Raw genomic sequence first — 24,222 nt, 5'->3', positions numbered from 1 at the left:
GGAAATGAAGGGATGGAGTAGTCAAGATGACCCCTGTGACTGGAATGAATGGATAGGTGGTGGTGGTGCCATTCACTGATACAAGCAACGTAGGAAAAAAGCCAGGTTGTGTTGATGAATGACAAGGAATATATTTTGGACAGAATGGTGCCTGGGGATTAAGGGAATCAGAAATTTGAGCTCTTTATCTTAAAACAGATGTGTCTGCTCCAGAGAGTTGATCCAGGGCTTTTCTGCTGTGTTCCTATATCATTGTTTCCTAACTGCTATTAAGGATATATATGAGTATTATATATTTTATAGACATAGACATGAACATATATATTTTAATTTTCTATACTACATAAAAATTAAAATTGGTGGACCCCTGTACTTTATAAAGGACGGTTTTAGTCAAGTAATTTGAGAGCTTTAAGAGAAACATTATAAATAGCCTAATCCAACCCTTCATTTTATAGATGAAGATCTGACACCAAGATTGCCTAAGTGACTCACTCAATTTCATGGAGTAGATCAACAATAGTACCCAGATTAGAATCCAGATAACCTGGCTCCTGGCTGAGTGTGCTTTTTATATACCATCTGCCTTTTAAAAATGCAAAAGAAGAAATTAAGCAGCCACTTAGAAATACTTGCAAAGTTTCATGACTCTGACTTTTTCTGGGTGTGAGAAGTGGGGTGTAAAAGAGGTGCCAGGCTAGTAAAATGTGTTTGGGCACAGAAAACATCTCTGTTGTTTACATGAAGAGAGAATGACTTTCTTGGGTCCTGGTCCAAATCTGGGACACTATATGTGATGGGCAACTTTCAGAAGCCACAAAAATGTGGTCTTAAAGGAGTCATAACCAAGAAAAATGATTTCAGAAGATTCTGTTCATATAGGATTTTCTGGTGTGCCCTTAATAGCTTACCTTTGCCGTATGCCTCAATGGGAGTGTTGCTACTACTTCATTGGAGGTGATGTAACAAACATCCCCTCACATTATTAACATCAGTCACTGAGAGCCTCTCCCTGTCAAACAGAGATAAGAACATGTGCAGGAAGAAATGTAGTCAGAGGTAAACTCCACTCCAGTATTCACCAATTCTAGTGAAATGACCTATTTATATGTTTTCTATTTTCTACAAGATAACTTTCTATACTTGTACTATCTAGCACCAGGTTTAGGATGCATTTTTCCCATATTTGCTAGGACTAGATTGAACTGATGCAGGGTTAATAAGTCTGAACTAATTTCAGAGTCTGGTCCTGATTTGTTGCCACCCTGTGGGTGATACATAGGAAGAATAGAATTGAGAGGATGCCGAGGCTCAGTGACTGAGAAGCAGCTGGTAGGCATCAGTGTTGGGAAGCAAGAAGCAAAGTCAACACCCCTAAAACTGAGGGTGATGAACTTGTATTGTGAAAAGGGAGCTTCAAATGAGGAGCCATTAGAAGTAAAGCAAGTAGTAAGGAAAAGCAAGCAATTGGAAAAGAAATGTGAGGTGGGCCAGCAATACCAGCAGCCATTGTTGTTGGCTTAGTATGCCAATGTAAGTCTGAGTTCCCCACACACTGAGAGGCCATACACCAACATCTGACATTAATTAGTTTTTTCACCTTGTTTTCTATCACCTCTCTGAACCTCAGTTACCATGTCTATAAAACAAGATCCTTGGGAGCTTATAATATTTAATGTCTCTTTCAGCTCACTTATTCTAATGTTTCTTTCTTGTGTTAATAGTAAGTGTTTCTTCATATATCAAAATAAGAAATGGGATTCACATCACACATACCAGTATAGAAACTGTTTTCAATGTCAGCTAAATAGATTTGTTGTCTAAAGAGACAATTGTCTAAAGAGACAATTATACTTATCCTTTTGGTAGAAGTAACAGTATACTGGGGGATCCAATAATAGAAATTCCTGCAAATAATATATTTGACCTCAGCCATTTTTATTATAAAACCATAAACCTAGTGTTTCAATATTGTCATTGATTCATGAAACAATGATAAGGCATTTTTTGCATTGTTTTACCTTTTTATTGTTCTCTCATATTTACCCTGTTACTTTATTTCATGGCTGTTTTGCCGTATCTGAGTAATACCACATGCACCAACATTCAATGAAAGTCTGCATAATCTACAACATATTTGAAGTGAGCAATGCCTTTGTAAATTTTTATAGGGCTTAAAATGTCATTTTCTTAAGAATTGCATGGAGAAATTCTATTCTTTGTGCTTTAAGATATGCTCTCATTTAAGAGATCCCTTGAAGTAATCTCTTGAAGTGAAATGATAGAGAATGCATTTCACATGCAAGACATGTGATAATCTCACACAGATTTTGGTTCTCATGAACACGAAGCAGCAAGAATTTTGAGGGTCCAGTAGGAGTTCTAAAACTCTCTTACAATTCAAAATGATAGCATTAACTCTCTATTAGCCATTGGGTGGAAGACATGGGCAAGCAATACATGAGTGAACTACAAATGAATGAAAATCTTGACTTCTTAAATATATTACTTTTCTAATTAACAGTGTTATTTGTAATATGGTCTATTGTATATCTGCTTTCTCATTACCTATATATAACATTTCCTAAGATATTATAGATATCAATTGGTATGAAAATGATTAAAGAAAAGAACAAGAAATTATATCTTTGAACAAATTTCACCTCATCAGTTCTATAGCCTTCACTTTATGTGTTTCCTTCATGAATATTGTGTATCACCAGAATTTGTCTGTGATATTGATCGAAGTGTGCTTGTGCATGATGAGTGACAGTCCTTTAGAATGACCTTGTAAGGTCATGTAGCCAGTTTCAAATCAACATGCCAGCTCTTCCACTGGGTCACCGTGTGATCATAGACAATTGATTTAACCTCCCTGAACCTATTTCCTTATCAATGAAATGAAAAAAATGAATACAGTGCCTAGATTGTCATAAGAAGTCAATTAGCTACATATTCATAAAATCTGGTATGTACCTAGCTTTAGTCCAAGGCTTAGTGTATTGTTGTTACTGTTATTCTTTTTGTTATATTTTACAATGGCTCATAGAAATAGAATGGAAATAAGTAAACAAACATGTAAAGTACATACTAAGAAAAAATGGTAGGAACTGATAAAAGGAGTTTTAATGACCCATTGGATTAAAAGTACTGGAAAAATATACTTTACATATTCTGGGCCATAGAGCCTCTCACCTCACCTCAAATTAACTTAGCCTCCAACTTGTTGAAGCAGAGTGAAGTAGTCATCCTCTAATGATGCATGTTTTTCTTAAAGGAATAAGGAAATGAATTCTCAATGAGCTAGCTAAAAAATGAAATTAACCCATCAATTACTCAATCAACCAGCCAACTAATCCATCAAGGGAGCAGTTCCCACAGTTGTGAGGTTAGTGGAATATCAGAAGATAGATTTGAATCCATTCCTTCATCTCTGTCAAGTCACCCAAGGTCTCTGGACACCCATTTCTTAACCATAAAAGAGTCCCCTTATAGGGTTGGTATAAGAATCAAGTCAATATGTATGAGACCTCTTTGTAAGCACTGAATCACTTTAGAAATGTAACATTATTTCCCTACTTAAAAATCATCATTTATTTAAAAAAAAAGCCCTGGCTGGCGTAGCTCAGTGGATTGAGCACGGGCTGCCAACCAAAGCATCTCAGGTTCAATTCCCAGTCAGGGTACATGCCTGGGTTGCAGGCCATGACCCCCAGCAACTGCACATGATCTCTCTCTCTCTCTCTCTATCTCTATCTATCTATCTCCCTCCCTTCCCTCTCTAGAAATAAATAAATAAAGTCTTTTTAAAAATCATCATTTATTGTTCATTATTTCATTTTAAGTCACATCCTGAATACTATTAATAAGTATTTTGGCCAATAGTTATAAAACTCTGGAGTTAAACACTGAGAGTCGCTGTACAATCAAATAATTATATGATTCAGATTGGGAATCTCCTATCTTATAACCCATCAGCTCTTCTTAGCTTAAAATTCATATCCTAGAGACTTATAAAATATCAAAACTTGATGTAGCTATCATATTCTGTAAACATTTTGAAAACCAGTAGGTAATACATGAAGACAATCAAATTTGTTGCAAAACTTTTCTGAACTCAGCTGATATGGCACATCAAGATGGATTTCATAGTTATACATCTACAGAGGAATGTTTAGAGATAAGATGAAAGTAGTCCTTATTAATCACATGTTGTATATTTGACTTCTGCCTCTCTCCTCAGCCTTTAAATCAACTACATCTGGGCTTTCCTGCTTTAGTGTGCCATTACCTTTTGCATGAAAAGGCAATTACTCTTAAAGAAAGCAGCTCCATTTCATTAAAAAATAATTAACTAGAGTTATATTCATGTTATGATGGAGCTCAAATGAGAATTTTAGTATAGGTTGGAGACCTACTTTATTTCTACAACTAAGCAAGCAGGATTGGGAGGTTCTTTGTGATGAATGCTGGCATAAAGCAGTTATTTTGCTTTCCTGGTGTTAACTTGTACAGTTAAAAAAAAGCACAATATTACAGAATGGATGGATGGATAGATAGATAGATAGATAGATAGATAGATAGATAGATAGATAGATCCATACATAGTAGATGAACAGAACCTATCACAGATAGGATCACAAAACAACTGAACCTTGATGTAGTCACACTATACAAGAAGTGTTGTCCTCTATGGAGCATGGAGCACATTATTATTACATCCAGAGCAAGTCAAACTCTGAGAACTGATTCCCACTAACCAACAACATAAAAAAAATTGATGTGTAATTATTAAGCAGATTGAATTGAAGCTCAGTGATTAGTGAATTCTTTTTTCAGGAGAGAAATCTACGTGGAAGACAAGTTGTTACTTGAAATTTCATTGTAAACAGGGAATCTGACATATCAGAATACTAAATTACACTCAAGGAAATTTTGCAAACAATGTAAGAAGCTTGCACCACAATATAAATTAAAAGTGTTAGAACATAATTTTTTCTTCATTGAGAAAGTTTTTGATGGATAGGTAGATGGATAGAGAGCATAAATGAGCTCAACAGTGTGCTTAGTGACACTAATTTGCATTCTGGCACAAGTTCTTTACCTCATGGCAGACTGTTCACACATAGTTCTCGTAAAGGCAATTATTCTGTGGACCATACCTTGAGAAGCACTGGTCTTTGCCTGAATCAGAATTATGGTTGGGAGCCTTTGAAAATATATAGTTTCTTACTAATATTCCCTTAAAATTTTTGATTCAGAGTTCTGCTGTGTGTTGCCTTTATCTGCATTTTTAAAACACTCCCCATGTAGTTTTTTGATGAACATACAAGGGTTAGGAGCTACATAATAAAATACGTAGAGCAATTAAGTAGAGCCAAGCTGAATAGGTTAGAGGTTAAGAACATGGGCTGGCACTTGGGGTTGAGTTCTTGTTTTTTCTTGAGCAAGTTATAAATTTTCTAAGCATCAATAATTTCACCTATAATGTATTTGCAAAAAAGTGTATATATATATATATATATACTCACTATGTATATGAATGAGATCTGTCCAACAAAGTCCAGACATTGTTAATATAACAAGAAGAGTTTGCATGACATCAATGTAACCTGGCAGCCAAGGAGAGTGGATAGGAATACTCATGCATGAACAATGGTGACTTCACTATACTAGTCAATGGGGGTGATCGAATGTGTACCGTGTGGCCATCTCATTCAAAAAGACTGGGTGAGTAGAGCAATGAATCTGCATCAAATTTTGTGTTAAACTTGAACATTATTCACAGAAACTATTTGGATGATTCAGATGGCTTTTGGGTTGATGCAATGAGTGCAGAACAAATAAAAGTGTGGCACAAGCACTTCAAAGATAGTCAACAATCTTTTGAAAGTGATCCACATTCTGGAAGGCCTGCAATAAGCAGAACACCTGAGAATGTTGACCATGTACAGGCTGCAATCAACAAAAATCAGTGATTGGCAGTGAGGAAACTAGAAGCTGATCTGGGGATTCCAAAATCTCTGTCCAAGATTTTGATGCAGGATGTTGGCATGAAACATGTCATGGCAAAATTTATTCCACAGCTTCTGCTACCACAGTGGAAGGAACTTCATGCTGCAGTTGCTAATGACTTGATTCAAACCACTAACAATGAACTAGATTTCCTCAAGATCATAACTGCAGATGAATTGTGGCTCTATGGCTATGATCCAGAAACAAAGGCCCAATGGAAGTTGCTTGGTTCTCTATGCCCAGAAAGAAATGGCAAAGTCACAACGAGATGAGGACCACGTTAACTATGTTTTTTGATTGGGAAGGTGTTGGCCATCATGAGTACACCCCTCCAGGCCAAACAATGAATACTACCTCAATGTTTTCCTTTGGCTGAGAGATGCAATACAATGAAAACAGCTGTACCCACGGGCAACTGGTGATTGGCAGCTTCATCATGACAACATACCCATTCATGCTTCACATCTATTGGAGTTTTTTTGCAAAACATCAAATCACCCAGGCGATTCAGGCCCCCGGCAGCCTAGATTTGGCACCCACCAACTTCTGGCTTTTCCCCAAACTAAAACCACCTGTGAAAGGGAAGAGATTTCAGAACATCAATGAGATCAGGAAAATAAAATGGGGCAGCTGATGGTGATTCCAACAAAGCACTTTGCAGTGTTTGGAAAGTGGAAGAGATGCTGGGAGAACTGTGTGAGGTCCCAAGGTGCTTACTTTGAAGGAGACTGAGGAGCCATTGTCCTATGTACAATGTTTCTTGTATCTTGTATCTTTTTCAATAAATGTCTCTATTTTTTATATTATATTGTTGGCACTTTCTGGACTATATATATTTTAGCCTGTGGCAGGCACTGAGATGTATATACATATATCTTAGCTCAGTTCCTGCCACAGATTAAACAGTTGGTAAATAGCAGCTATAAATGACAGCTATCATCGCCATGATGGAGATTTACCTGCTATATTTGGGAATATGCATGTTCATATACAGCCCCAAATTCCCTGGACAAGCAAAGAACATACTGCTAATGTTTGCCTATCTGAGGCTCCCTTTGATAAACATCTATCAAAAGCACTAATCTAGATTCTTTTGCTTGTGTTAGAAATCTAAGTTGGTGTGATTAAAGGGAGAGAAGAAAAGTGGGCTGCTCAAGGGAAATTATTAGATCACACACTTTACAATGAAATATCCAAGGCTGGACCTAGCTCAACACATGACTGGATCCAGGTCCTCCAAACACATCCTTCTTATCTATATCACCTGTCTGTCTGTCTATCACCTGCCTTTCTGAGTTGGCCTCATCCTTAGGCTGGGTCTGGTTTTGTGATGAGCTGTCAGTCAGGCATACATGTTACCAGCCTAATAAACAGAGGTAAAAGAAATTCTTTTGTGAAATAGTTGGGTAAAATTCCAGAACCAAGACTTCCAATCTTCTTCTGTCTGGGAACTCTTCACTCTAAGTAAGAGCAGAAGAGTCTGGTTTTCAGGCTCAAACATGTACCCATTCCTGAATGTAGGGTGGGACAGCTCTACCTGAAGCGCTTGTTTTGAAGGTGGAAAAGATGACTTCCCAAAAGAAATGTAAGGAGTGTTATTAGGAAAACAGGGAACATAATGCGGAATCCTACACAACAGGCATTGGATACTCTGGCCAACCCTCCTTTACCCTTCCATTGTTGTTTAAATGCATTAGCTCAATTAAAATAAAGCCAAGATTTGGCTTGGAGATGTTACATTCTGTAAAGATAATTTGCAGATATTTATTTTAACCTACTTTGTATTTATTTTATAATACATTTTTGTAGGTGAAAATTTCCCCCTGACTTCTAATCTGGGAATAAAGGATGAAGGGAAGTTACCTTTATATTGACCTTGAACGAAATAATTCCTTAATAACAATTTGAGTTTGGTTCTAACTTTTCATTATCTTTAGCTTGAGGCAGATTCACTCATATTTGATAAATGAAAATAAGCAACAGACAGTGTTAGAGACAAAGCTGCCAAAATTTCACAAAGGGGAATTTAGTTTTAGACTACATTTGTTACATGGCAATAATGTTACTATGGATTATAAAATAACGGATATATTATGGATCACCAAATCGGTAAAAATCACATAGCTGTTAATGATTTGGAACTCAGCCTGGAAAGCACAACTTGGCAGAGCTGTCAAGTGGTTAAAAGTGTTGGTATGAAAATTAAGGACTTCAGCACTCAAATCCAAGTCTGGCTGTTTTTGTGGTGTGTGGCCTTGGACCTGACTTCTCTGGGATGCAGTTTCCCCGTATGTGTAATTGGGTAATAAAATGTAGTCACTACGTAGTGGTGGGGGTGGACTTAAGTGCGCTGACAGGGAGGTGCGGGCTTCTTCTGTGTTTTTCAAGCAGTGCATGTGCTTAGCTGTATTCTCCCAGATGCCTATTGGACTCCCTCATAGAAAGTCACTGAGTAATTCTTGGCTCCTATGGTATACCAGTTAGTTTATAACCATAGTATTCTCTAAGATGGCACCATAAATAGGACTAAATATTACCCAAGGTGAGAAGGGCAAATGCACCTTTTTTGGCTACTTTCAGTGCCTTCTTTTGGAGCTTCCAAAGAAGCAATGAGAATGGTTTTAGCCTCCAGGCTCTGCAGCTCATTTCATATACTGTTGCCTATGCTGAATATTCCTTTAAAGGCTTGTGATTTGGGCATCTGTCCTCTTCCCACTCCTCATTCCATTCCCCTAAAAGCATGGTCTTTATTTTTCATTATAGAAGTGGAAGAAGAAGGTTGGATTTTTCTGAGATGAGCGGTCAATATGGTGTAATGGAGAGACCAGAGAACCAAGATTTAGATTTATATTATCTAATGCTAACTCTGCTGCATTCTTTTTGGGTGACATTGGGCTCATTATTGACCTTCTCTTATTCTGTTTCCATTTCCTCAGCTATGAAATAAAAAGAACAGTGAGACCATCTATGCCTGACTCTTACATCTTTGCTCTGAGGGTTAAATGAGATGATGTCGAGAGCGCTATCCAAGTGCAAATTTTTATTATGATTGTGATGATTGCATATATGTATCAGTATATTAGCAGTTTGTTAACAACTGGATTTCTGTGTTCTCTGCTTCAATTTCCCTAACTCCCAGAGTTGCAGAGGATCCCTGCCAGATGGCTGATTTGCCAGCTGTGTCTCGTTTTGTCATTGTAAATATTACATGCTCCAACTGAGAGGCTTTGCTTATAATGTAGTATATTTTGTTCTTCATCTCTTGCAGATTGAGAATTACGTTGTGGAAAATATGAAGTCGGAAATGGCCCAGATACAGCAGAATGCAGTTCAGAACCACACGGCCACCATGCTCGAGATAGGAACCAGCCTCCTCTCTCAGAGCGCAGAGCAAACCAGAAAGCTGACAGATGTGGAGACCCAGGTACACCAGGAGGCCAGTCAGCAAACTCGTGACTGGGGAAGATTTTTCTTCCTTTAGCTTACTCCATAAACACAGAGTACATTGCAGCAATGGGACTGGGAAAACATACACATTTGTGTATTGGTAATAACAACAATGACTGCCTGACGTGCTTTGCATGTTTCTTTTGATTAAATGAAGTTTGGTATATTTAGTTTTGTATGTGCTTATGGTAACAGGACTGGCAAAGGACTTAATCGGTGTTTAAATTAAAATAAACACTGACGCTACCATTTGGGTCAAATTGATATCATTTATGTACATTTTGGACCTGTCTCCTTTTGTCTTCGGCAGTAGTCTAGCTGTAATGCTACCTGCAGAGGTTTTGTGCCTTCAGGGACTGGGAAGGAAAACCCCAAGTAAACTGACCAGGAAGGTGTAGTTTATTTGTTTGTTTGTTTGTTTATTCAGCATGATTTCATAACGAGGCAATGAAAACTCTTTTTCCATTTATATACATAGTACATATATGTGCATGATCATATACATGTATTATATATATTACCTACGCTACTATGGGCAAAGAAATACCTATTTATGTATAATCATACTTATCTGCACACAAATCAGTAAAATGCCCTTTAATCATTGCTGTCACAAACCTATTGTTACAGTTTAGTGAAAGTATCATTTTTGATGACCAGAAGTTGATCTCTTGGTCTACTTTGAGCCATGAAAACAGTTATTTCAGTTACCATTCTGAAACCCAATATAGTTGATTTCTGGAAACAAAGCTGAGATAACACTGTTAAATTGAAGCATATTAAATTTTTCAAGAGTTTATTTGAGCAAACATTGGTTAGAATTGGGCAGTGCCTAAATCAATTGGTTAGGAGTGCTCTATCTCAGGAGCTGAGGGAATGGTTTTAGTAGAGAAGATGCAGAAGCAAAGCAAGTATTTGATTGGCTATAGTTTACAAAGTTGCCTTATTTGGGAAAGCCTTGTTGGCTGTTTGTGATTGGTTGTTGGATTCAAGTGCATTGACTCTGGCTTAGGTTTTGGTTTGCTTATGTGGTTTCAAACATTAGAGTCACCTGTCTAATGTCCTCCTCATTTAATTATTTTAGTAATATAAATTTAAAAGTAAGATGCAACCTTATTTCTGTTTTAGTTCATTTGTTTTAATAGCATTACATTGTTGATATTTAAAGAGAAATAATAATAGCTTATATGTACAGAGCTGTTTATGTTACACAAACTGCTTTCTCATGTACAAATGATTTTTTTGAAAACCATTTAGAGCAAGCAGGAGGTCAGAAAGTTGAGCGACTTTCTCACATTGATATAGCCAGTGAATCAAATCTGGGACTCCAACTGAGGCATGCTTATTCATTTCCTTTTCTGTCCCACTTGATTAATTAAGTAATTGAATGAGCACTTAAATGTGGATTACATTGGGGTAATAAAATCGCATAGGCTTTGCAAAATATTTTTTGATGATAGCATACTATCACCAGATAACCATGTGGTTGGAGATGGGAAAAGTACATATAACTAAACTGTATGAGACTTTATATACTCATTTATCATCACAGTAAGTAAGCTGGGCACTCAATGAACACTGGATTCTTGTGGTATAAATAATGTGAGTGTATTTTCTCTATTTTCATCAGAACAGGATGCTCGCCATCTCCTACAAAGCATTCTATATATTCAAAAAACAAAATATATAATTAATATTAGCATACTTGATTGAACTTCAAAATTTATTTCCATTTCTGTTGTAACATGATAACAAGTTTTATGACAAACATGCCAGGATTTGTTTTTATTTTTTTCATCCCAGAAAACCTTGAGTTGTTTCTGTTGTCTTTCTACCTAGGAATTGGACTTGCATGGGGGCGGAAATCCCATTGTTAACACATGAATCACTGTTCAGACACATGCTATGTAAGGTTTTAAGAAATAACAACTCGTTCTGTATCCTTAAGGCTAAAGGGTATACTTTATGGGAAATAGTACAGAAAACGGATAGAAGCAAAACCTACTCCCCATGTTGAGTAGCTAAAATTACATTAAAGGCCAATGAAAGATTAAGATGCACCAAGAATTTTAGGATAGCTAAAACCTTGAAAACATCTTAAAATTCAAAAATCCATCACAACTCACCATGAGAGGAAGGCTCCAAACCCTTTTCATGTGAATGTAGACCTATAGGGTGCTTATTTGAGCCTTTGCAACAGGATATCTTCCACTTAGGCATAACTATTCAAGTGCACTCAAGTCCCAATGTACAGCTAAGGTTACAAAATGAATTCTGAATTATTCCTTAATCTCAATATACTCTATTATTTTATAGTAAGAATTTATAAACCAATAAAGCTTTTTGTGCTATGTAGGTGTGCTCCCAAGTTTTTGCTCCCATATCCATTGTATTTTGTTTCATGGTTGCTAAGTGCTGCTTTTCCAAAACTAACTTCAGGTCCTCATTTATTTTAGGAGCTCATGCCAATGGTTTTGCAATACATTTTAGTGCCTTAGCTTTCGCATGTTGATGTCATAAAGATAAGTAACACTGCTTTCCAGCCCTCTGCTCACCTTCTAGGCTTGAGAGCCAAGACATTAGAGCTTTGATTTTATGCAATGGCATTTAAAAGTATTCTTGTGCTCAAAGCATCAGGATTAGAAAGGAGACATAATGGGCACATTTCAGTAACCCTGCTGGCCATGGTGGTGAGAATCAGGAACCCACACCATGCCTGTTTCTTCCTCTCTGTTCTAGCTTTCCATGTTTTTCTCACTCTGTTATCAGTTTGTACCAATATCTCCTCTCCCTCCAGCTCCTCTTTCCAAGTGCACAACATGGAGGGGTTAGTTTCAAACATTATTCATTATTCATACCCCTTCCTGTAGTGAGAGTCTATTTCTGACTTCTTCCTCAGGCCAGTTTGATTAGAGGCACAATAATAGACAAACTATATTACAATTCACCTCTAAAAATATAACCTGTGTTCAGCTCTGGTCTAAGACATTTTACATGTATTACCAATTTAATCATTTTTTAAAAATTCTATAAGGTAGGCACTATTACCATCTCTCTTTTAAAGATATGGAAACTGACACTGAGAGAGGTGAAGCAACTTGTCCCAGATGAAAGAACCAAGAAGTAGGAAATGTTAGAGAGAAGACTTGAACCTAGAGTCTACATGCTTTAACGGCTCTCATCTACACTGCCTCTCTCCTGTGATTCCTTTCCCTCTCTCAGGTTGTACATACTAAATGGATCTCAGCAGAGGGTAAGATGGAAATCAGATAAAGCAAAAGGAAGGGAAACTTGATAGCAGCCACTGAGTGTCTTCTATAAGGGCTCAGGATGCTACTGCTGCTTCTCCATTGCTGCTGATGGTCCTACCAATTATTGCCATTTTACTATGTGGCTGCACAGCACCTCACGCAATCCGAGCACCCAGCGTTGTCCCTGCTGGCCCATAACTATTGGATGGTTCCTTAGGTACTTAGCCTAAGTTTCCTTCAATTTCCTATAATTTATATGGGTCCCATAGGATTAGAAATGGAATTTTATATCTTAGGTACCTCCTTGATGCAGTTCTTATCCTCAGTGAGTTTAACTGAGTTAATTTGCCGAACTTTTCTAAACCATTTCCTTCTTAACATTCCATTAATGAAGACTTTGAACAGAAGCAGTGTATTTCGAACACATTTGACTAAGAACATTGGATGAATATATTTTCTCTGTACTCTGAGGAACATGACAAATTTGGCCACCTTCCTATCTCAAAAGAGTGAGTTAGTGTTGGGGTGGAGAGGGAAGAAATCAGATGTTCTCAGCTATGGCAGCTTCTGTCATGGTAATTTGACAGAAACCATTTGTATAGCAGTTGTTATTGACTGAGGAGGGGAGGTACCCTTCTTAGCCACAGGGAAGGTGCTTGTGCATAGCTATGTGTGAGCCTGTGGGAAAATACTCCGTTTCTTCTACCCACAATTTCTGTGTACAGTAGAAAATAGTAATGTAAGTACTATCTCTACTAAACTTCATAAACCAGTGAGATTATCAATATATTATAAATATAACCTATATTTATAGATAATATAATTAGAAATATAAAATATTTTATAAAATAATCATATAGCATTAATTATATATTATTATATTATCACGAATAAAATTAATGATTATTCTGTAAGATTATCTAATTTTCTTTTTTTTACATTTTTTAATTGTTGTTCAAGTAAAGCTGTCTCCATTTTTTCCCTACCACGCTTCCTCACCCCAGCCATCCCCACTCCCCAGTAGTTCTACCAAAAATTTATAGGCATTTTATTTTTTAAGATTTAATAGTCCCTCTGTTTTTGGAGCAACCTCTTGATTTTTTTCTTGAGATTTTAAAGAAACTGGGTGAATTATTTTTTATACGGTCCCATATTCTGAATCTCTTAATATTTTATAAAGATGCTTTCAAATCAACTCTTCCATTGCTCATGGTTTATCTAAGTGGGAAATGAAGCCTGTAGGCTCAGTTGGACTGAGTTGAACACTGTGGTGGGGCACTCTGTAGAACCGTGATGAGGTCACCTCCTGTTACACCTCATCAGCAGGCACAGCTGCTGGCTTGCCACCTTCACAGTGGTGCCATTTTAGCCTAGGGTTAGTTAGAAGCCTCCACATCTCTTCATCCCAATCACCTACTTTCCCCTTGGGAATTAACAAATAACCTATAGAGTGGTATTTTATCACATTGCCCATCATTGACCAAATAAATTATCTCATTGATTTTGTGAAATGGTGATCTCCTAACTCTCATTCCTTGTATGTGCATCAGCCTTTATTCTTCTGTAAAAATCTCACTGCCAAGACATTATAACTTGTGCTATATTTTTCATTTGAAAAACATGATTAAAATAAAAGGAAACACAAACCTACAAACAGGGCTGATTTCAAAGTTAATATGCTGGTAAGTGAATATTTTTGTGGGAGATATTCCTTTTAAGAAATATGAGAGGCACTTTAAAAGTATTGAAGAGAAGCTGGCTGAAATTCTCTAGCTCACTGTCATTGAGAAACTAGAAATTTTTATTTTAAATTTGTTTATTTTTTTTAAAAAAAGAACTAAAATTTTATAGTCCACAAATCCTCAGTTTCAAGTCTTAAGTCTTCCTTATTGTCTGGTATATTATGGAATATTGAAGCTTTGAAATTGTTTAGTGAGGTCTTGTTTCATATACTCTTTCTTTCTTTCTTTTTTCTTTCTTTCTTTCTTCCTTCCTTTCATTTTTGCAGAGATGAGCTTTTGGAATGTGTTTAGGCTAAAGAAGGAAATATCTTTTGTCATTTTAATGGAACACTTAGATTATTGCTAAGCAGCAACTTCCATAGACACAAGACAAGAAAGTGGTCAATTTATCATAGTTTCCTGTATAGTTCTCTCAGTTGCTCACTTTTGAACTTCAGTCCTATTTTAAAGCATCAATAGAGAGAACTGAAATAAAACAGGTATTGGGTCAAGGTGATGGGGAAAGAGAAGAAAGGATTAACATTTTTGCACAAAACTAGCCTGAGATGTCCTGACACTGAGCCTGGACTTCGGAGATTGCTTCCCCACCCCCCTGACCCCCTGCTTCCACATTCAGATGCTGCTTTAGATTTGGGCTATCACTGAAGTCCAGCTCCATAGTCACATGACCGGTTACCCTCTCTCTGAGCATTGTCCCACTTGAACAACTCACTGTCTGTTGTCTAGCCTATCATTCAACAAATAGCACTGACCCCGTGCCTGGCTCTGGAGGTTTGGAGGGCTCCAGGTAGAGCAGTCCCACCTTTGTACAGATGACATCCTCATGGGGAAGAAAGACAGCAAATGAGTGAATGGGCAGGTTAATTTCAAATAGTGATGTTTCCATAAAAAATAAAATAAAATAAAATAAAACATGGGAACTGATGGAGGACAATACTTTACAGAGAGTGGCCAGGAAGGGCCCCCTGAGCAAGACCTGAGTGATGAGAAAAAATTAGAGGTGTATTTGGGAAGGGGTGGGCATTCCAGGCAGCGGAAGCTACAAATGCAAAGGCCCTGAAATTAATTCAGCACATTGTGGTGGCAGAAAGTAAACCAATATGGCTAAAGCATCATAAATAAGAAGGAGTGTAATCTGAGAAGTAGGTTATGTCCTGAGCATATAGGACCTTGTAGGCCAGGCTGAGAACTTAAGAATTTATTCTAATTGCAAAGCGAAGCCATTGGCAGATTTAACATAGGAAATAACATGACCTGATTTATGTTTTTACAAAGATCACCCTGGTTACTATGTACAGGTAGATTAGAGTTAAGATAAATTAAAGAAAAACTAGGAGCTGTAGTAGTCTCTAGAGTTAGAGTGATCTTAGCATCTAAGATAGCACCTAAGGTAACATAGGCAGCTTCATTTTTAATTTTGGATCCTTTCATTCTTTTCTCAGTGTTCTCTAGACATGGAGAAGAACAACTTCTGTCCTTTGTAAAATAAAAATTTTAGTGTTTGAGGATATTGGGAAGTGTGATCAGAGAGTATGATGAGTTAGAGAGAAAATATTTTACTTAATGGCATATGATATGCTAAATTCAGTGAGACAGTGTACCTTTTGTTTATTCAGTAAGTAGTCTTCTCTGTGCCAGCCTCTGCCACAGAAAAATACAGCTGTCTCATTCCCTATTTAATTATTTGATCAATTATCATTCTAGTTAATAAACAGATAACTGGTCTGTACAAAAACATGTTTAACAGTTGAAAGTTATATTTTGTGTATTCAGTCTTTATATTCTCTTCCAGTTTTTCCTCTGGACCGCTCCTAACTCTGTCTTCAAATCCCACATCTTTTTGCTCCTGTTTTCCCTCAATGAAATGACTCAGAATAGTAAACTATTTTTAAAAATTCTAAAACTCTCCACCAATAAAAGGTTTGATAGGCTTTAGTAACTGTTAGCCTGGCTTTCAGATCCATAGCCATGGCAATTGTATAAATGAATCACAGCTCTTGAATTTTTTAAAGCACAAACACCCCATCTCACTATTCTCTTCTCCACTCCCCCCATCCATGCCGCACCCCTACGGGGACTAGGGTGAGGGGAGTGAGAACAAGTGATGAGAAACTGAGTTATACATACATATCCAGAGGCAGATCCTTTTTTACTTTAAAATAATACGTTCACTGTGGATCTTTTGCTTTAATTTTGATCTTTCAAAATGTTGTATTAAAATATTATTTATCTTGATTACTGAGTTTTTTGGGCACCTCCTTAAGTTTTGCCACTGAACTAATTGCCTCTCTCATCACCCTAGTCCCTATCCCGCTCCCCTGAAAATGTCTCCTTCCCCCACAACTTCCTGGAGCCCAAGCCCAGCCCACATCACATCAATCTATTATTACAAGGTTTTCTGTGTGCATCTGACATACATTTAAATGTGCTACAGAAAAGGAGGAGAGTACTAATGGTGACATTTTTAGACAAAGACACTTTACATGGATATTGACCCTCTAGAAGATTTTCCAGGTCCCTTTTAATAAGCAGTTATAGCAAAAATGTGCCTGCAAACATTTTCAAGTGACATGGGAAATTTTAAAAACCAATTATAACTCTTCTTTGCCCTTTTTACCTCTCTTAAGGAAGAAGGGTGGGGGCAGTACAGAGATGGGGAGGTGCAAGGATACTGACACAGTCTGAAGGCGTCTTCTAAGATTGGAGTATGTGATGTTTGTTCAGAGGATGATTGTGTTTGGGTTCACAGATCACAGACTCACGTTATAGTGAAGCTCAACTAGCAATGTGAGTCCAGGATTCCAGACGAGTCGAATATTTACAGTTTCTAGAGGACCTGGTGTAGTGATCTGAAAGGATACCCACAGTCTGTCTGCATTGTGATCTGGGTTCCTGGTTACTTCCTCTCTTAAGGTGAAGACCCAGAATAGGGTAGTTTGACACTCCTTAGTTTTCTGTAGAGAGCATTAGAATTAGAACTGAAAACCAGCTCTTCCCTGAGTTCCTGTGTGGATTTGTCTCTTGCTAAACCTGTTTCCTCATTTGTAAAGTAATGGTGATAATTCCTCCTTCAACAGGTGCCCATGTGTATGAAATGATATGACACCTGGAAGGGCTGACATGACCTAACATAGGTGTTCAATAAATGTGTGGTCGCGAATATGGCTAAACTGTCTAAAGCTGTTTACACATTTCTAATTGGTTTATGTAAAGTGATGGATCCAGGCAAGCATATTTTACATACCTATTAATTATTCTTAATTATACACAATATTTTAAGAACTTATATAATACTCACTTTTTCACTTGTAAATATTGGTGATAATACATACAAAGCAACTAGCATAGTGAAATATTCTAGGAATTCAGGATACAAAAGTTCAAATTTGAAAATGGATTTAACAATGCAATTTTCTCATTCAATTGCAACCTCAATCTCAAATAAATATAATGTTTAACAGATATGTAAAGCATTAATTTGTAGAATGTAGACCATTTAATTAAATATTATGGAGGAAATATTAATTTAAAAGAATACACAACTAAATTTTAAAAATGCAAATAATTGTTTTTACTCTTTGTGATGGAAATTTGAAATATTTTTATCTTTAACTTCAGATGCTAAATCAAACATCTCGGCTTGAAATACAACTGCTGGAGAATTCATTATCAACATACAAGCTAGAGAAGCAACTTCTTCAACAGACAAATGAAATCCTAAAAATTCATGAGAAAAACAGGTGAGGATTGTTGTATTCCAAAAATATTTAAACATGACATTTGTATCTTCCAACTCTGTGCTCTTAAAAAAATGGAAGTGGTTTGCAAAAGGAAGGAAGGAGGGAGGGAAGGAAGGAAGGAAGGAAGGAAGGAAGGAAGGAAGGAAGAAAGGAAGGAGGGAAGGAAGGAGGGAAGGAAAGAAAAAAGGAAGGAAGGAAAAAAGAGTGAGAATTTTGAATATAAAAATAAAGGAAAGCTGTCACTCTCTTTTCCTCCCCCTGCTCATATTCATACTTCCTTTTTTTCTTAATTAAAAATATATTCCTTCTACCCTAATTCTAGATCATTTTAGACTTTTCTTTTATCCATCATGATTCTTGATATGACACCTGGCATCTTATCCTGCCATGGAATTCTCAACATGGAATATTCTCTTTTAAAGGAAACTACTTAAAAGTTGTTCGCTCTACTCCATCAGTAAAGCTAAGCCCAGGTTCGAACCCACTGCAGCTCAGGCAGAAAAGGCTTCTCTGTGTTCCCCAGCCTTTGGAAGGAGTCCTACTCCTGGCCCCAAGCACATGCATGTCTGCTGCTGATGAATTCCTCCCTCGTTGAATTCTAATTTCTAAAGAAAATTCAGGTTTTCTTACACATACAAATCACACCATTTACTTTTAATAATATTTTTCCAGGACCATAACCATTCCATTTTTCAGCAACAGAGGTATTTCACTATAAATTAAGGAATTTATATTTTAATTTGAAATTTATCTCTGTGTCCATGGTGACAAAAATATGCATCTTTTACTCCTATTGTGTACCCCTTTCTTTTTTGACCCCCAGTTATGACATCACCTCACATGTGGTTCCAAAGAGTGTTTTTCAATCTGTGTGCTATGTCTCCTAGCATTGCCATTTTTCTATAGTTATCTGTGTCTTCCTGCTGAAGGGTTCAGTGTGTGTAGTAGAGAGTTGGTGGGACATCTGTTCTTAAACTAGGCATATGCTTCCATGAACCACTTTTAAAGTCTTCTTTTTTATAGAAACCAAAGTACGTACTTGTGATACACAGCATACTCTCCCTGTTCTGTTTATTGCTATTGTTTATTTGCATGTGTGAAATAGAATGAGAGGAACCCAGCCAAGCACTTTCTAGAGCAACAAAGAAATGTAGGCCCTCAACCCATTTAAGTGGATAGAAGGTCAAAGTCAAACATGAAGCTGTTTTATATATTTTTAAATAGCTTATTGATCATCCCTACCTATTCCATGAGTGAATCTTAATTGTCCAAATGAAAAAGAAGCTATTCCTACATTGAGGCATCTCTGAAATGTAGGGACATATGCCTTTAGACAGCCAGGTCTGGTTTGGATCAGCTAGTAGTACACTTTGCAAAGGGGATTATCTAAATTGAGCTTGCTTCCTCCCCAAAGAATGCAGCGGTTGTGTCTGGGTGTGTGACTGACTAGTTTGAGTATGATGGGGTCTCCATTGCCAGCAGGGTGAGCTGGCCCTTAGGAAGGTTCACCACTTCTCTGGCAGAACAAGGAGGAATATTTTATGAACCGGATTATACTGCATAATCATGCCGAGAGGCCTTGCTGGTTTACATCCTGACAAATTAAATGCATCACTTGTAAGGTTGAAAATGGATTTTTGGCCTCATTAGGTTCACTTCATTATCCCCTAAATGACAGAAGGCACAAAGCAGAAATACGATTAACAACATTTGCTCTACTATTTGTTTTCCTAACAGTCTGGTATGGGTAGCACCAAGAAGCTTCCAGTTTGTTTTCTTTTTTTTTTTTCAAGAAGAACAGGTGTTGTTTTCCTTAAAATTTTATTAATTTTTTAGAGAGAAGGGAAGGGAGGGAGAAAGAGAGGAAGAGAAACATTAATGTGTGGTTGCTTCTCATGCATCTCCTACTGGGGACCTGGCCTGCAACCCAGGCATGTGCCCTGACTGGGAATCAAACCAGTGACCCTTTGGTTCACAGGCCTGCGCTCAATCCACTGAGCTACACCAGCCAGGGCCCAGTTTGTTTTCTTTAAGATATTTTGCCTTTTGTTGGATGCTATCCTTAATCTCAAAACTTGGTTTTCTTACCTTAAGGAAACAGCACTTGGAAGTAAGAGATGAGGAACTGGCCCATATAATTGAAATTATACAACCAAGCACACAAGAAATGGGAAGTGTTCATATTTACCCTGCACACGGGGTTGGTATGACCACAAAGTCTGACATGTCATTGTCAACCTCCATTGGATTCCCTCAGTGTGTGTCCTGCCACTTCTGCTCAAACAATAGAAAAGGGGTAAAACAGGGAAAGATGTCATAATGCAAATTCCTTCAGGTGAACCAAATATGTAAATGGATCTTTTGATCTAAAGGTTCGGTCAGCTGACCAGACTTCAAGGCACCTGCCTATATCTAACTTAACCTCAACTTTTTTCACTGTGGGAGCACAGCCAGATGAAAAGATAAGCCAGAAGTTCTTCTGCCTCACTAGGATTTAGAGGAAGGGAAATCAACATTCCATGCATACAAAGATGGAGCACTTGGGTTTTCTTGGTGCTTGTGTTGAATATACAGAGTGAAGATTAGAGAAAGCTTTAGTAAGACCATCTAAAGCGAAGTGAAACTACACATGTGCTGGTCATTCCAACACAGTTTTAGCAAAGCTGTCTGCTGCCTTGCTACCTCATCAGGTAAACAGCTGTGCCAGGTGTATTAACATAGTATATGCTTTACACTATATTAATCCTTCAACTAATTCTTCAAAGCACTTATTAGTATTTCCATTGTTCATATAAAGAAACTGAAGTTCACAAAGGTCAAGTAACTTGCCTATGACCAAACAGCTAGTGTATGGCGATGTTAGAGTTCAAATGCACGATGACTCTCTGACTTAATTATTACAAAAATATTTTTCCAACATGATGCAGCTTCAAGATTAATTGATGTGGTTGTCAAGTTATCCTCTTAACACAAACAAGTATAAATTTGAGGAAAGGAGTAGGCCAGTTGTTTTTGGCATATTCCTACATAGATCATTATTTATTCCTCCTAATACTGGAGTAGGAAATATAAACTATTTATTTTACCTTAGGAATTCGTTGAACTTCTTTGACAAGTCTCATCTATCTTCTAGTTGGAGTTTATGGGAAATTATTATGTTAATTAATTTTAAGTTATTGAAGTGTGTATAATTTCAAGATACTAAATTATACCTTATGAACAATGTATTTTAATGGCATAATAAAATATTGATATTTTTCATACTTAATCTGACCAAAGAAATGAAAAGTTAAATTGAAGTTTTATTAATTAAAGCTGTCTTCCATTTGATAAATTCTGTAGAAAGTACTAAAGTAAAATCTTCCTAGCTTCTAGCATAAAATTAAATTGAATCTTATTAGTTATATATAGAAGGGATTAAGGAAACATATATAAATTTAAACTACTCTATTCTATACATTGTAAGTGGAACACCTACAGATATTGATTGAATAGAACATTTTTTCCTCTTGTGTTTTTAAAAATGAATTTAATTTATATAATTTTTTTTCACTTAAATTTTGTTGACCTTACAATATGACAGTGATTACCTATCAGTCAAACTGGAAATCCAGGGGCCTTAATGCTGTCCTTTCCCTGATTCCTCAAAGCTCATGAAGGACTGTGGATGCTGTCAATTTCATCTCCTAAATATTTTTTTCCAATTTATCCTGGTATTTCTGTTTCTATTATCTTTTAGCTCATACTATTAATTCTTGTCTTAGCCTTTGCAGTGACTTCTGCCTTAAGGCTTAATGTCTCTCAAACCTATCCCCCAGAGCACTGCCCCAGCCTGCTTTCTGAAATGCAAGTCAGATCACTGTCCCCTTCTGTTTAGGTACCACATACACTAATTCAGCCCAACTTTTAAATCTCTAGACAGCATCTGCCAACCTGCAAATGATGCTCCGTACTGCCCGAAGAAATCAAGTTCTTTAGCAGAGCACACAGTCCATGATCATTATAATTCTAATTCACAGTCTTACTTCTGCAAGCCTTCTGAAAGCTTGCGAAATCTGGTCTGATAGCCAAGAGCACAAACTCTGAGGCCAGACTGCCTAAATTTCACTTTCCTTCAATCATGTTAAAACCGACTCTGCTACATATTATTTGTGCAACTTTGAGCAAGTTACTTACACTCTCTGTGCCTTAGTTTCGTAATTTGTATCATAGGGGTGGTAACAATAGTAGTGAATGGAGTTGATGAAAGATTGAGTTAATGACTATAAAGCACCAGCAACGGTGCCTGACACACACAGTAAGTGTTCAATACACTAGTTGTTAGTGTCCCACTGAAAGCTTGATGTTATTTCAGGCGTATTTGATGTTTGACTTACTTGAAGTGCCCTGTAGCTCTTCTTCATTCAATTCACACATTTCTTCCCATTCTTCAAAACTCATGTTACTGCAGACATGACTTCCTCCAAGACCCCTTCTCTGACTCTGACAAATAGACTATAACACTGTACCTTGCTTTTGCCCCATTATTGCACTTATCCCGTTCCATTGTAGTGTGTGTGTCTGAGTGTGTGCATGTGTTTATCTGTTTTTCTACTATTAGGTGTGAACTTTTGGAACACAGAGACTATTTTATTTATCTTTGTCTTCATGCTCTCAGGCACAATTTTCACAGCAAGTATATTTAGTATTTAATGCTTTTTAAATGGTGAATGAATGATGAACTGGTAAATATTCAAGTAACTCTATCCCAACAAATGTATCCCAACACACACACACACACACACACACACCCATACATGGGCAGATATGGCTGAAAAATATTTTTAATGAAAAACACAAATTACATAGTTCACATTAAATATTATAAATATATTAATTGTTCTTCACATAGATAAAGCATAGATGATGTTTAACCACTATTCTGTACCCCCAAAAGCTCATTGCATGGAACCCTAAATTATCAGTTTACATTCTGAAGCTTACTAATTCAGCCCAATTTTTAAATCTCTAGAGATCATCTTCCCAGACCACTATAGATCCAAAACTGCTTACACATCTTTCTGATCAATAAACAAAGTAACGCACACTTGATCTAAATATTTAATTATATGGAAGTGTAACAACTGAAAATCAAAGTCTCCCTAATTCCATATCCTCTACCACTACCACTGCCCACAAAAAATCATCAACAGATTAACAGTTCGGTGCTTCTTCTTTCAGACTTGTTCTGTGAATACTAAGATATACATGTATATAAAGAGTGTGCACACTTACAAGTGTGTTTTCACAAACACACCCCCATACAATTGTACACATGCACAAGTACATCTTTATATGACAATGTATATAGATTGTAACTATTTTTAAATGCTGAGTTCATTTCTACTTCATAACAACTTACCGTAGATATATTACACATGTAACTATATACAGCTATTCCTCATTCATTGCTATAGTTGGACTATAATTTTATATTCTCCTCAAGTGTGCATGGGCTGGATAAGTTCTCCAAACCTTGCTAGCCATCTTATTAATCTCTTCTACCTGAAAGGTTAGCTTGTACATCTATTCATATTTATAGCCATTTGCATTTCTTTATCTGTGACTATCCTTATCTTTGCTTTATCAACTCATATAAGCTCTTTAATGAATATTGAAAGTTTTTCATATATGTTGCAAATACTTTCTCTAATCTGTCATTTATTGTTCAATCTATTTTTTAGAGACATATCACATTTTTATGTCACAAGCTGTATTTTTTTTCTTCTTGGTTTCTGGCTTCTAAAACATATTGAGCTTATTCATATTTACCCCAAACTTTAAAACATTTGTTTGCCAATGTTTACTTGTAGTGATCTACACTTCTGTCCTCATTTGAATTACAAAAATATTTAACTTCATATTTTGAGAGAAAATTCACTCTATACAAATATAGACTGAAAATATAAATTTAACCTGAACTTACTATACTTTTATTTGAATGGGGAAAAATCACTTTTAACAATCATATTTGCAACACAAGTTGAC

General features: G+C 36.7%; 1 protein-coding gene across 4 annotated transcripts in view; it reads left to right on the top strand.

The window, feature by feature from the left end:
- The window catches only part of ANGPT1 (angiopoietin 1), a 244,037-nt gene that overhangs the window by 133,653 nt on the left and 86,162 nt on the right, over positions 1 to 24,222 (top strand). For all 4 annotated transcript variants that reach the window (XM_045861501.1, XM_045861500.1, XM_045861503.1 and 1 more), the window contains exons 2-3: positions 9,284 to 9,439; positions 18,074 to 18,195. In XM_045861501.1, the coding sequence (XP_045717457.1) occupies positions 9,284 to 9,439; positions 18,074 to 18,195 (278 nt within the window). The remainder of the gene's footprint in view (positions 1 to 9,283; positions 9,440 to 18,073; positions 18,196 to 24,222) is intronic.

The sequence above is a fragment of the Phyllostomus hastatus genome, unplaced genomic scaffold (assembly GCF_019186645.2).
Source record: "Phyllostomus hastatus isolate PE091 unplaced genomic scaffold, TTU_PhHast_1.1 phas_scaffold_21, whole genome shotgun sequence".
NCBI lineage: Eukaryota > Metazoa > Chordata > Mammalia > Chiroptera > Phyllostomidae > Phyllostomus > Phyllostomus hastatus.
The sequence above is the reverse complement of the archived record's forward strand: the minus strand, read 5'-3'. Positions and strand labels throughout refer to the sequence as shown.